General features: G+C 39.4%; 1 protein-coding gene across 4 annotated transcripts in view; it reads left to right on the top strand.

Moving 5' to 3' along the window:
• The window catches only part of dock4b (dedicator of cytokinesis 4b), a gene marked incomplete at its 3' end in the record, with an annotated part of 164,263 nt that overhangs the window by 95,813 nt on the left and 53,324 nt on the right, over positions 1 to 15,126 (top strand). For all 4 annotated transcript variants that reach the window (XM_014010606.1, XM_014010605.1, XM_014010604.1 and 1 more), the window contains 8 exon segments: positions 720 to 844; positions 1,209 to 1,371; positions 4,501 to 4,607; positions 5,715 to 5,868; positions 7,063 to 7,160; positions 7,259 to 7,342; positions 11,571 to 11,671; positions 13,379 to 13,460. In XM_014010606.1, the coding sequence (XP_013866060.1) occupies positions 720 to 844; positions 1,209 to 1,371; positions 4,501 to 4,607; positions 5,715 to 5,868; positions 7,063 to 7,160; positions 7,259 to 7,342; positions 11,571 to 11,671; positions 13,379 to 13,460 (914 nt within the window).

Here is a 15,126-nt window from a genome sequence, read left to right as displayed (position 1 = left end):
CTGGCTTCTTTAGGTTGATTGTTTTTTGTGTACAGTGCCCTGAGACAACGTTTATTGCGACTTGGAGCTGTACAATAATCTGAATGAATTGATTACAAACAGGAGACAGGTGAGTAAAGAGCTGGAAGTTTAGAACATCCTCAACATCTTGTTGCAATAATCRTAACAAAACAGAACGTGAATCAACTAAATAACCTTAAAAACGTAAAATACTTTCATTTATCTCAAAAGGTATTTAAGGATTTAAATCTATTGTTGATGARGCAACTGCTGTTTTTGAGATGAACAGCAACAATGATACTTTATGAAGAAACAAACAGGCTCCTTTTTTCAAGTTTTTAAACCTCAAATTATAGAATAACTATTACATGTCCCTAATGAAGAGATATGGATCCACAAACAGTTTTTTGTTGTTTAAAATTTTAACAATACTGTATTCATTATCAAAGTTTGACATGATTATAAAAAATGTGAATACTGTGATTTTTTTTTCTTATGTATTAAAAACGACACTTTGATTTTTTTTATTCTCTCAAATGTCAGCGCTCTGGGTTGTGTGTCATGTCTGCATGAAATATACCATTAAATASCACCGACATTCATGCTGTTCATCCCTGTCGTACATATTCCACAAAAAAAAAAAAAAGCTGAGTGTTCACTATTCGATTGTATGCATAATCAATGCCCCCTGGCCTTTTTTTGCTTTGCTGTTTCTGCAGGAGAAATGAGGAATGACCTTTACATCACACTGGAGAGAGGAGAGTTCGAAAAGGGGGGGAAGAGCGTCGCCCGGAACGTGGAGATCACCGTCTACGTCCTAGACGCTGATGGACAAATCCTGAAGGTGAACGCGTTAGACATWTCTGTCTTAATTGCTAAACAGCTGTGCTTCCAGATTCTTTCATGTRAACAGATTTATTTAACAGCGGGTGTCTTCCTTTGAAGCGCAGCTTGTCATTTAAAAATGGTTTACCCTGATGAGAGCGAAGCGTCTCTCAGATGCGTCGCTCATTTCTGGTGACATTCAGCCTCTGTTGTTTCCTCTGCTGCCTTGGCCTTGAAGAGGAAATGGAGTCAAATATAGCCCTGCTGTCACCACAACTCCCCAACATACATAAACACTTGAGTCAACCTTGTCTCTGTCACTTTCTTGCCTTTTTGTTTGGTAATTCCTTCACCTGCTCAACTCTTTGCTTGCTGTCTTTCAGAGTTACATGGCTGCCGGCTCAGGTGAGCCAGGYGGGGATGAGTACCACTCGTTGGTGCTGTACCACAACAACAGCCCCCGCTGGGCCGAGCAGCTTAAACTGCCCATCCCCGTGGATATGTTCCGAGGATCACACGTCCGCTTTGAGTTTCGGCATTGCTCCAGTAAGTGTATATTTTACTTACACAATGCCTGGGAGTCTACCTTTATCCTCACTGCTAATAAACCAGATTGTTACCCTACTGATTAAAGTGCCACGACGTGCAGAWCCTTCACATACAAAAAGTCCAATAAATCATCTTTATATTTAAGAAATTTGACATGATGTACCCGATTTTAAACTGGCCTATTTTCTTCTTAATTTGGCTCAACTAAAATGAAACAGGAAGTGACATCAAAGGGGAACTCTTTGAGAAAGAAAACTCTCTGGTATTTGATTATTGAAACAGTTTGATCTGAACTCTGACACGTTTTCATCTCTCTCTAACAAAGACTCAAAATAACCTAAAAAAACCCCATCAGATTCTTCTCTACAGTCTTTCAGACATCGTAGCAGTGCTCGGTTCACATTCAGACACTCCCCTTTTGACATCACTTCCTGTTGYCTCACATGTAAATATCTCAACAAACTTTCATCTCAGTGGCGTGAATTTTTTTTTGCAACGTGTTATCACTAGCTGTGTTTCCATTGACCATGAAAATGCGCAAATTAGAATTTCGAAAATAAATTTTCTCAATGGAAACACGTCAATTTTGCAAAAAATTACGTTTTTCAACAAAATGGTTTTGCGCTAGGATGAGGTGGTATTTCGGCCTTATCGAAATTGATGTATTTCGCAAAACTGCAGTGGRAACACTTTTTTTGCATCACGGGAGTCACGTGATCAACAACCGGCTGTTTCTACTGGCGAAAAAGACGACGAAGAAGAAGATAACAGGAAGTAAAAGTWGTAGTAAAATCACCGACGTACTAAAAGAAAGTATGAAACTCACCGACTACATTTTCCCCAAAACACAGCATACGTAGCCGCTCCCAAACAAATGGGCTTGTCGCCGGAAAGCCTCATTAAAATACGCCGATGTCTCCTGATGATGAGCGCTAGTGTTGTGGTAGCATTATGCTATGTGTTTACATCCATTGCCGCCATGTTTGTAATGACTTATCGCGAGAACAAGCATATTCACGCGTGACTTTAATAGCATTTCTTACTTAATGGAAACACCGCAATTGCGAAACTGTGTTTTCTCGACATTAACAGAATATCGACAAAGTTTTGCGCACGTTTGCAATGGAAACGCAGCTATTTGCAATGGAAACACAGCTATTGTTATCTTTCAAATAATTAATTCATATTTATTACAAACATTTGATGTCACAGACACTTTAAAGCAATATTGAACGTCGTCTAATTCACCAGTTTGCAAAGTCCTTTGCGCACATCATTGTCTGGAAAACAAAAAGTGCAGGCAGTCATTTTTTTTCTCGCATGAATGATCTCATTTCCTCACACAGCTCTCCCTTCCAAGCAGACCGTGCCCAAATGTACCAGCGTAACCTTGTGAAAGCAGTTTCATAACATCACTAGTTTGTCCAACTTCTCATTTCCAAATGAGATTAAAAAACAAACTCCATTCACTGTCTGATCTTTTTTCTTGGCTTTCAGAGACGAGGCAGAGTTTCTTTTCTCATAATGAGCCAGTGTTATTGTTGCCAAGCCAGGAGGCTCTGTGACTGTGTGCAGTAGATGTAGTAGCCTTATAACTGCCGTCAGTGCCACCCAAGTGCAACCTGTTAGGATCCTCATTTAGATCTGTGGTGACACCAAAACCATGATGTGAGATGCAAAAACTCCTAAACACTCGAGCCAACTCTTAGTTCCCGTAAAGCAGAATAGAAAGTTCATATTTTTGAAGTTCCACTTTAAAAGGAGTGATAGTTGTTCCTAAAAAGGACTGGAAAGATGTGTCACTATCATTAGTCATTAGTTTCATAAATAAATAAAAAAAAACAGTGTCCTTGTTCGTAAAAAACAAAATTACTTCCAACGTAACATCCTAGTTCAACAATACAATGACATTGGGKTTTAATTTGTAATTTTGCTCCAGAACAGCTTGTCATTTCTGGGTAAAATTCCACAAACACTACACAAAAAAACCTGACGAATTGCTGGCATTTGACCTCCCACTGTGCATACTTAGCACTTTACTGCTAAAGCATCTACATCAGTTTATAATGCACACTATGCACAAGGCTTAAGGAAGTCTACATCAATCATGCTCTCAGATTGTAGCTTCTAAGGGTGTATTRACATCAGGAAAGTCCTTTGGTCCACCTGTTTGGGCCAGACCAAAAGCATTGTACTTGTAGGGACTACAGATGAAAACTAGCCTCCATGGATAATTCTGGCATTTTCTGTAATATGCACTGTCCCTTCTTAAATAAAAAAAAAAACAACAGCAACTTTTTGTGCAAGCAGACTATAATTTATAAACCAAGCCACGCAGGTTACAATCATTGCTCCCATTGGACAGAGATGAAGGGGGAGGAACAGAGTGCAGACCCAGAAAGAGCGATGGTGCTGTTCAATACCATGTAGAATTTCAAGAGCAGCTCGTTCAAAGGTGGTTTTGCGATGATATACTTCTAATTTTAGGACGACGTTGGCAAATGTGTGTCGCAACCCAAAGGAGACGAGATGCACCGCTTTCCCTGACCCACAACGACTCATTGTTTGTAGCGCAGTGTTAGCGTTAGCACCATCCATCCTCACACGACGGCCATCTTGGGTCGTGGAGCTCGCCCACTCTCAACATGAATGTGTTTTTGGTGTTTTTACTGTTTAAATAACCATAACTTGGTCAAATTTGATCGGATTTTCAAACCGTTTTTTTTTTTTGCATACTTATAATGGGCATTCATATAATAATTACGTTATTTTGGAAGGAGAGCGATCGTATAAACAAGCAGCACTATCAATTATTTCCTTGGATGAGAATAACATCTTCAAAAACAAACAAAAAAGATTAACTGATAATCCAAACAATCATATTCTCTTAATTCTAACACCATTCCTGTGTGTTTAAAGAACCAGCACGGTTCTGATTCAGTGGGAGTGGGTAGTGTCGCGAGGCATTCCCAGCATTCCCCACAAAACTCATTGATTGTCTCAAACCAACATTGTTCATTTGGTGCTGATTGATCTCGCTGGACCTTTATTATAATTATTATTATTTTTACTTACAGTTTGTTCGTGTCTATTTTGGACTCATGCTCATGTGTTGTTATTTGACAGCTAAAGACAAAGGAGAGAAGAAACTGTTTGGCTACTCTTTTGTTCCTCTGATGCAGGAAGATGGCAGCACTCTGCCAGATGGCATCCATGAGCTCATTATCCATAAGGTAAAACACTCAAATAAAATAACTGCTTGCCCTCACAGCCACGACTTAACCAGAGAGACACAGAATTCAAACAAATTGAGTCCTTGGCAATACATGTGTTTGCTTATATATGGTTCATCTTCCAGTTTATTTTGTTTATTAGTAATTTGCAGCTTAAAGGCTCTTGGACTGATTGAACTGTTTTGCACAGGTGTTGCCAAGAGTACTTCAAAGGAGATCGTACGTGCCGTATCTAATTATGAGAGTCATCTCCTCTAAATAAACTGAACTCATGTGTCTTATACAGTTCTGTGCCGCCGGCTGACAAACAGCTCACATCGCTCCATTGCAGACCAATCCATTGCGTAACGTTCACATTTATATAGAGCTGGCGTGCATCTGTTTGCTTGAGGATGATTATTACGTTCATTTTCGTTACCTCGCCCAGGCTAATCTACTGTATCGCTTACTTTGAGGTTTTTACACTTTTAAAGGCTAAAACACAAAAAATGGGTCTTTGGCTCAAACCTACTGCAGTCCTGTGTTGTGTGTAATCTAGAATAATTGCAGACTGGATCCTCAGCCGCAGACGGAGGGTGTGTACCCTGCTCCTCTGTGGAACATGGAGAAACATGGAGGGCATTCATACAATGTGTTGTTGGGGAGATCTCTCAGCTATGTTTAAAAACAAAAAACCTGCATTCTTCATTGCGCTGCTTTATCCAGCTGCAAAATGTTGTCTTTTTTTAGAGGATAGCTTTCTTAGCTGTGTGTTCTCACAGCCAAGTTAAGGGGGTGAAGGCCCATTGTGATGCCAGATGGAGGGCTGCTGAAAAGCTCAATGAAACTGGCATGGCCTAGTTTTCTGCTCAGACCTGAAATAGACTTGGAAGAATCGGTCTAAACTGTGCGGTGGCTTTGGATCTTAAACAGCCTCAGATGTACAGCTCATCAAGGCCGCCCAATAAATCCTCAACAGGCTTTCATCCCTGGCTTTTTGTTGCTTCATCAGGCAGAATATTCATCTAGAAACATCAAGAAGCTTCAACTCAAACGATAATAGAGAGTTATGCTACAGTACAGTGCAGTAGCCGTATACAWTATTTGTTTTCTTTTTTTTCTCTGTAGTGTGAAGAGAACACCAGCTTGGTGGACTGTTCACGCTACCTGAAGCTGCCGTCTACCAAGGCCAATCTTCCGTCCAACAATCAGACGCTAAAAGCCACCAAGGAGTCTTTCTGGATCACCAGCTTCCTGTGTTCTACCAAGCTCACGCAAAACGGTAACTTTCTTTTGGCCAGCTACCTGTTGAGGTGGTCTGGCTGCTTTTCAAATGCATAATCTGAGTCCAAGGATAGTCCGGTCTAAGGGATCAAGAGGTCTTAAACCTTTTAAACAAACAGGAAGGAAGCAAAATGTTTAAACCATTGTAGACCTTTTCTTTTGAGACATAACCTATAATACCCAGTAGCATCTAGCTTTTGTCATTTATTCTCAGGTTAACTTATATGTTCAGTAAATTGAAGTTTTTTCAGCTGTCATTGCGACCACTCTAACGTATATCTAGAGTAGACACAAACGCTTCCCGTTCCTATCATTTCTAACATCAAACCAAGAGTAAATTTGTTCAAAGAATGGTTGCACGGATTARTTTTTATGACTGCATGAACGTTGTGGCACTCTCTTGTTTAACAAACTTTCTTTTTTCTTTTGAATTTGTCCTTTGTCATGTTCTCCAACTTACATAACATACATTACTAATGTTGCAGAAAAAAGGCATGAAGCCTGTTTTAGTTCAATCCAAAGATGGTAGACTCAGCTGAAAATAGGAATGTTTGAAGGATAGTTAAATTTGGAGAACTTGTGCGATTGCACACTCTAGCACAACCAAAACAGGAAGGAATAGGAATTCCTCTGGTTTTACCTTGTTCCATAAATAAATATCATAACACATTAAAAAAAGTATTGTTTTTAATCAGGTAGAGCAATAGGGTACAAAAAGATCAGCTACTGTACATTCCTAATTGTTTTAGTCATTCTAACAGTTACATGAATATATTTCGTGTTTAAGGTATTGATTACAGAAATTCTGCTGAGTTTTAAAAAGAAAAAAGAAGCTGTTTTAGAGACTTAGAATATTTTTAGAGACGCACGCTCAAGTTTGACTCCAACTGTTGTAAGAAGACACGCTTGAAAAAGTCAAGAGCCAATTGAAAGACTTTCTTCTTAAGGCTTATGTTTTATTCATGCAGGTGTCTGGGGAGCCAGGCTCAGGAAAAATGACTTTTTATCTCCTCCATCCCACTGCACTCCAAAATGTTGTCATTTGTTTGGATTCGGTGGCGTTTTGGGGCTATAACTGAATGATGCTTTGTGATCTGAGTTTTTTTTTCTTGTGCTCCTGTTTATTTTCTTTACAAACAAACAATTTGTTCAAATCGTCCCTGCTGCTTTTTATCTTTCCGTTTTCCCGCAGGTGACATGCTGGACCTGTTGAAGTGGCGAGCCCACCCCGACAGGATCAAYGACAGCCTCTCCAAGCTGAAAGAGATCGACGGCTCGGAGATCGTCAAAGTAGGGCCCACAAATCACATCCTCAGTCGGGATTCGCTCACGATTTCATTTCAATCCAATTTCGTCTGACACTTTTTTTATTCTGCTTCCTGTTTCAGTTTCTTCAGGACACTCTGGACACTCTTTTTGGTATTTTAGATGAAAGCTCCCAAAGATATGGACTCAAAGTGTTCGATTCACTCGTGAGTACACTTTGATGTTTTGTCTGTACTCAAAAAGAAAAAAAAAGTAGGTCCTCTGGATGGGTTCTCCTTTAGTGAAACGTTTCGTCTCTCCTCCAAGAGACTTCTTCAGTCTGATGAGTTTCAGGTGAACTCAGCCTTATAAGCACTGCCTCCACATGGACAAACAGGTTAGTCACATGCAAAAGAGGGCCATCACCTAACAATAGGCTTGATTAGCTCTATTTAGTCACATGCAAAAGAGGGCCATCGCCTAACAATAGGCTTGATTATGTAGTGAGCTCAAGCGGGGCTTGACGTCCCCTTGTTTTTGTCCCTCTTTCCCACTTTGTGTTGGTATCACAGGCACATGACCCTCTATGAACAATAGAGCTAATGAAGCCTATTGATAGGCGATGACCCTCTTTTGCATGTGACTAACCTGTTTGTCCATGTGGAGGCAGTGCTTATAAGGCTGAGTTCACCTGAAACTCATCAGACTGAAGAAGTCTCTTGGAGGAGAGACGAAACGTTTCACTAAAGAAGAACCCATCCAGAGGACCTACTTATAATTTTTTTCTTTTTGATTTTTTTCTACCTGGATAACTGAGTGAGATGCATCAGGACATTTTGTCTGTACTGTTGGCAGAAATTTGCTTTTAACTTTGGCATTAACTTTTGGTGTCTGTTTGCAAAATATCTCACGAGCCGCTGAACAGATAAACTCTCAGAAGGTAAACATTAGCTCTACGTCTGAAATTCATTAATATTTTTAAGTTAAAATGGTTATCTCAGTCACTTTTGCACCTATTGAGCTAAAATTTGAYGCTCACAGTTCTTGTCAGGTTATGGTTCTAACTAAAAACCTCACAGCAGAAGTTTTTAATTGTTTCAGTTTTTAATTTTCATCTAAGAGGGACAGCACCTTCAGATCTTATCTCAACACAACTCAAACAGAAACAACCTTGGGAAAAAAAAGAGAGAGAGACGTTACGGTTCATAGCTCGCTGAATCAATCGGAGCCGCGTCACGCTGCAGCGAGCAGAAGCAAAAGATCAATTTCATTCACTTTCTCCTCTCTCTTCGTGTCTCTGTCTACACGAGTCTCACACTGAGACACGAGCAAACTTTCTGCTCACACGCCGGCGTTATCAATGATGGAAAAGTCTGGTGAGCTGCGGCTCGTGTCACGTTTGCTTCTTGTGGTTTGGAAACAAGCAAACTTATCTTCTACAATCGGGGCGGTAAAGGAGACATGACACGTGTGAGCAACAGCCTAGAAAAGGATTTTACCATGGTTACTTTGGGATTTATTTATTTATTTAAAAAATAAAGCAGTCCTGTTAAACCAGTCAAATTTAAAAATCCAAAATCAGTCAGATTTTGTCAAACTTATTAAAAGATATGTTGTTGTTTTTTTAGTTTTGGGAAGCCATTAAAACATAAAATAAATGCCTAACATTGATTGGACGAATGCACATCACCTGCCACCTTTTGTGCCATAGTTTTAACATGGGGTTGTCTTATGTATGGTCCGGTATGAGGGCCAAAATTAAGACTATTGCGCATCCAGTGGTTGCTACATCCTTGTAGCAGGAGGCTATATTTATTCATAAGCCAGCTATTGATCTGATTAATGATAGGCTGGCACCGTTAACTGAGAAGCTGCCGCTGGCAAATGAAAAGGAGACTATTCATTTGTGTTAGTTAGCATCAGCTAGGCTAGTGACTAGCATGTATAAGCTAGTGTTAGCATCAGAGAGGCTTGTGACAAACATGTATAAGCTGGTGTTAGCATCAGCGTGGCTAATGACTAGCATGTATAAGCTGGTGTTAGGATCAGTGAGGGTAATGACTAGCATGTATAAGCTAGTGTTAGTATCAGAAAGGCTAGTAACTAGCATGTATAAGCTGGTGTTAGCATCAGAGAGGCTAGTGACTAGCATGCATAAGCTGGTGTTAACATCAGAGAGGCTAGTGACTAGCATGCATAAGCTGGTGTTAACATCAGAGAGGCTAGTGACTAGCATGCATAAGCTGGTGGTAGCATCAGAGAGGCTAGCAACTAGCATGGATAAGCTGGTGTTAGCATCAGAAAGGCTAGCGAATAGCATGGATAAGCTGGTGTTAGTATCATAGAGGCTAGTGACTAGCATGCATAAGCTGATGTTAGCATCAGAAAGGCTAGCAACTAGCATGGATAAGCTGGTGTTARCATCAGGGAGGCTAGCAGCTAGCATGGATAAGCTGGTGTTAGCATCAGAGAGACTAGTGACTAGCATGTATAAGCTAGTGTTAGCATCAGAGAGGCTAGCAACTAGCATGCATAAGCTGGTGTTAGCATCAGAAACGCTAGCAACTAGCGTGGATAAGCTGGTGTTARCATCAGAAAGGCTAGCAACTAGCATGTATAAGCTGTGTTAGCATCAGAGAGGCTAGTGACTAGCATGCATAAGCTGGTGTTAGCATCAGAGAGGCTAGCAACTAGTATGGATAAGCTGGTGTTAGCATCAGAAAGGCTAGCGGCTAGAATGCCTAGGCTGCTCACCTACTTTTTTTTAGACACCAACTTTTTTGAATAAAGAAAACTTTCTCTATAAACTAAACTTTCCATAAAAAGCCCCAACTTGATAGKTCTGTCTTTTCTCATCATTCGGCTGAGGAGAAAAAAAACACCATCATAATAGAAAAGGGCAAATGCAGCTGCTAATTCAGGTGGTAAAAAAGGTGAGCAGCCTAGGCATGCTAGTCACTAGCCTCTCCAAAGCTAATGCCAGGTTATTCATGCTAGCGTATGTTGGGAAATGACAGAGTATGGCTGTRTCCAAAACGAGAGGCCGGGTCCTCCGAAGGCCGAATTTGTCGGCCGCTTACGTTACAGCACCGCAACGGAGGCTGCCCAAAACCGAAGGCTCCTCTGATGCAGTCAACAAATGCATCCTTCCTGTGCCCCAAATTGCAGGACTGGTCCGATGGATTCTTCCCGGCCGACCATATCACATTATACATTGCGGCCCGACCGGAGATTTTCTTTATGCTAGTAATGGTGGACAAAGCAAGAGAAAATTATACGTTTTAAATTTTAAAAATGGTGGTATAAAAGTTAAAAATTTCAAACGGTTGTGTTTTTATTACCTTTGTCATTTGTATCGGCGGTTCCATTAGTTCTTCAAATATTACCTTTAAATTAATTTGATTGTTTTGTGATATTAATAACGCTAATATATTGATATTTTTCTAATTTCGATCTAATTTTGCTTCTGTTTAGCGTCGTCACGGTTGGTGGGCGACAGAACGTATGCTGGGGTAAGGACAGGAGGCTAGACCGTCCAAATTCACAGCCACTTTTTTCCGGTCTTCGCGGTCTACCAAGGACCCGGCCCACCTCGACCGGGCAGGTCGGGTCTTTCGGAAGAACCGGCCTCCTGTTTTGGACACAGCCTGTGTTGTGGACGACTCTCAGCTACAATCACACAAAATTTTAGCTCAGTTTTTATAAAACTGACTAGGGCTGCAACGATTAATCGATTAATCGACGACTAATTGATTATTAAAATAATCTATGACTAATTTAATAATCGATTAATCGTTTTCTATTTTTATTTTTGTTCTTTACTTTGTTTTTCTCTCCAAACAGCTTTGACACCTTCCACTGCCACGTCTGCCTTTCTGCCCTTGACACACATGCACAGTAGTGGTAACTGGGGTAGGCCGTGGACGTCACAAGACATTATACAGACAGGCTCTGGTATCATGGCTACCTGACAACAGAGCTCAAAAGTGTGGGATCATTTTAAGAAAATAGAGAAACATGTGCAATATCTACAAGGCAGAACTTAGCATATAGCTAAAATCTAACCGTGGTTATATAATAGCAGCTGCATTCTGGCRTGATAAGCTGTATGTTTTATATTCAATTAACGTATAATCCGATTAKTCGACTAATCGAAAAAATAATCGGTGATTAATCAATTATAAAARTAATCATTTGTGGCAGCCCTAAAACTGACCATCTTGTAGTCATTATTGTGTTCGCTAAAGTTGCTTTACTGTGGCGATCATCTTGAATTGGATCATCAGTTATTGCTCTACATCCAGGAATTACTTTCTGAGAGTTTCAATCAAATCCATCTTGTAGCTGATTAGATATTTTGCTAACAGACAGATAAAAGCGTGCACTTCACCTGGAACAAACTAAACATCATACAGAACGTGAAATTAAACTGATCTACTTTATGTTAATTCGTAGGTCCATATCATCAACCTCCTCCAGGACAGCAAGTTCCAACATTTCAAACCGGTCATGGACACCTACATCGAAAGCCATTTTGCTGGAGCTTTGTCCTACAGGTATGAGGGTTTCAGTCATGTTCTCACAGCTGCAGCAGCAGCCGGAGGAAAGACTGCAGCCTCTCCGACACGCTGCGCTTTAATAACACATCAGGCTCGACCTTTCTTTGAGTCACTGAGAGGAATGAATAAAAAGTTCGTGGTGCCCCCTGGCTGATGAAACGAGAACTAATAATCTGAATCGGCTCTGTGTTTCTTCTCCAATCACACGTTCACAGCGGTCTGTCTTCTTCTCTTCTTTTCTTCCTGTCTTTTTTGCAMAACGCTGCTGCCAARTTTAAACCCTTGAATATGTGATGTYGTTGAACAAGAAGTGTTACATTTTAATCAGGTAACACACTAACTGTACACGTGTGTAGCTGCTTTTGTTTTGACAGAAACGGTGTGAATTTGTCCCTGTGAACCTGCAGTCTGAGTCCAAATTAGGACTAAATAATCCTAAACAAGTCTGAATGCTGATTCAGCGTTTCCTCCATTGCAGTTTTGAGCCACTTATAAATAAAACACTCAGCTCATTAAAGAGTTGAGCGCTCTGTTTTAATGCATAATCTCTTAGTGAGCCTACTGAAACTGTTTAGCTATATTAGCGTCTTTTGCTAAACTACCCCTTTTCTACTTTTAGCTTCTAACTGTTTAAGTCCTATTTTTGCTAATCTTTACTCTTACTGTTTTGCTCATTTTAACTTTTAGCAACTGTTCTGCTATTTTTAACATTTAGCTACAGTTTTGTCAGTCTTAGCTTTTAGCTTTTGTATTGCTAGTTGTAGTTACTGTAGATGCTGTTCTTATTTCGTCCCTTACTATGCAAATATCAGAGGTGCATAGTAATTAGATACATTTGCTTTACTACAGTACTTTAATAATTTTACAAAGTGTTCTTTTATCAAAACTAACTTTTATTTTGTTACATTCAACACATAAAAATTATACATTTACTTTCTTACTTTAAAATTGAACCCTTTATTTTACGCATTGCAAATTTTAAATATGACTGAACTCATCATGAAAGGAGTTGTTTCTGCACTCTTAAAAAATGAAATGTTGAATTTACTGAACCAAGTTATGAGTTGAGTTGAAAAAATGTAAAGCAGTTTGCTCTGCTTGTTTTTGTGGAACCAGTTGAATTCAACACTACATTTATKAGAGTGCGTGTAAAAGTTACTTTCCTGATTATTGTGAGCAGTTTTTATACTTTTACGTTTCTTTTCAGGGAAATCAGTTTTTACCAAAGTCATTTTCAATTAAGGCATTTTTACGTTTACTTAGTAATTTCTTTTAGGTACTTTATATACCTCTGGCTAATATTAGGCTTTWTTTAATGGTTCAGTTTGAACAAACKTCATCTCTTAGTGTTCACACTATTTTCACACAGAATGCTTTAGTCTGTTTGATTTGAAATGACTCAAAATCTTGAGGAACCTGAAAGCACCAGAGAAGGAAGACATTTATTTCAACATCAATCCTTTTGCTTTGTCCTCTGAAAATCGTCTCTACTAACTGTGACAKTAAGCTGAGCTCCGTTGATGAAATAAGTGCTGTAGTGTTGTGTGAAATCGATTTGCACTTTGTATGAGGGAGTGTTGCAGATTTGAAATACAGAGTTGCCTCACCGATTGCTATTTTTTTTTTGGCCAGAGCCGGTGAGAAAAGCGAAACAGCCAGGGATAAACGCTGATGTGTGTATATGTGTGTGTCTTTTTTTTTTAGAGACCTGATCAAAGTCCTGAAGTGGTACGTGGACCGCATTGTAGATGCGGAGCACCAGGATCACATACAGCAGGTCCTCAAGGTGAGGCACGCGTGCAGCCAGATGGAATTTTGTCTTCGCACACAAACAGAATTACATCGATGACAAATAAACATATTCTCTTTCATTTCCACTTTTGTTTGTTTATCTCTCAATCACCAGCGACTAATCATGCCACGTTTCCCTCCTCTGTCTATTATCCTGCATAAATTTTTAATCACCGCTGCCTCTGGTGTTGGGAATCCTCATTATGTATTTCAGTGATGCAGCAATGATTGATAATAAAAAAAAAACGATGGTTGCAGCATGCCTGCGCAAAGAAAGATACGACGAGTGTAACAGAGTAAAGTAATCGTTCCGATCTTTTCAAGTGTGTGGTTAGTAGCAAATAAAGAATATCTTACATGTAGATAGCTTTTTGAACAACTTCAGTTTGGAGCAATAGTTTAATTCTGATTGTTTTAGTGAGCTAACAGCTAATGCTAACAATTTCTGCTTTCATCCTGCCGACAGCGCCAATTTCTGTCGTGGCATGAAAGCAGAAACACGTTGGAATAATGCCAGAAAAGTCTGCGTGTATGGTCGTAATAATGTTTTAATTCTGAGCAACAGGCAAACAGGACTCAATCAGGAAGCCCTGTTGGCTTGTCGCTGACACGTCAGCGGACACAGCCAATAATATACACCATGATAACATCATATGACGTGCTTATAACCAATCACAGATCGCCTAATGTACTCTCCAGCCTATCACAGGGCTCCCAGCTCAAAGAGTGTCTTATCAAACAAGAGAGGTCAGTCCGTTGCGGAGTCCTGTTGTCTGGACAAACAGATTAACATTGAACATGTGACACARATAGATAATTAGTCCATAACAATGTATTTCAGTGATGCAGCAATGAATGATAATAAAAAAAACGATGGTTGCAGCATGTCTGCGCAAAGAAAGATACGACGAGTGTAACAGAGTAAAGTAATCGTTCCGATCTTTTCAAGTGTGTGGTTAGTAGCAAATAAAAAATATCTTACATGTAGATAGCTTTTTGAACAACTTCAGTTTGGAGCAATAGTTTAATTCTGATTGTTTTAGTAAGCTAACAGCTAATGCTAACAATTTAGCCATAGACCATATCGCGGATACCGCCATCTTTGCCTAGCGCAAAGCATGATGGGTTGTGGAGATCGCTATGCCATGTATTACTTGTGTTTATGTGCAACAATGATCATAGATACATTAAAAACTTCATTTAAATAAGCCTGCTTTTTAGGTACTCAAAAGATAAGTTAGAATATATAAAATAATGAAAACATAAGGCGATTGTTGCCACTTGGTATAGTAATATAATATAGATCTAGTGCTGAATGTATTGATGTGGTTTACTGTGATCTAGGCCAGGGGTTCTTAAACCTTTTGATCTCGGTGCCCAATTTGTTGAACATGAAGTGGCACAAGGCCCAGTCACATATTACCATATGGATCAAAATGATAATTATTCTAATCTTGGTTTAATTTTTTACTGTATTTACATCATAACTAAACTATTATAACTAACGTAACTAAATTAAATACACTTACAGTTTAAAAGTAAAACTGTCAAATAATCACAAGACATGATTATGACAAACATTTTTATATTGTAACCTGCCCATAACAATTATTTTAACAAATACAAACAGACACCACTCAGGCTTATCAGCACAAAAATAT

This window comes from Austrofundulus limnaeus, unplaced genomic scaffold (assembly GCF_001266775.1).
Source record: "Austrofundulus limnaeus strain Quisiro unplaced genomic scaffold, Austrofundulus_limnaeus-1.0 Scaffold71, whole genome shotgun sequence".
Lineage (NCBI taxonomy): Eukaryota > Metazoa > Chordata > Actinopteri > Cyprinodontiformes > Rivulidae > Austrofundulus > Austrofundulus limnaeus.
Note: the sequence above shows the minus strand (reverse complement) of the source record. Positions and strands in the feature narration are given on the sequence as shown.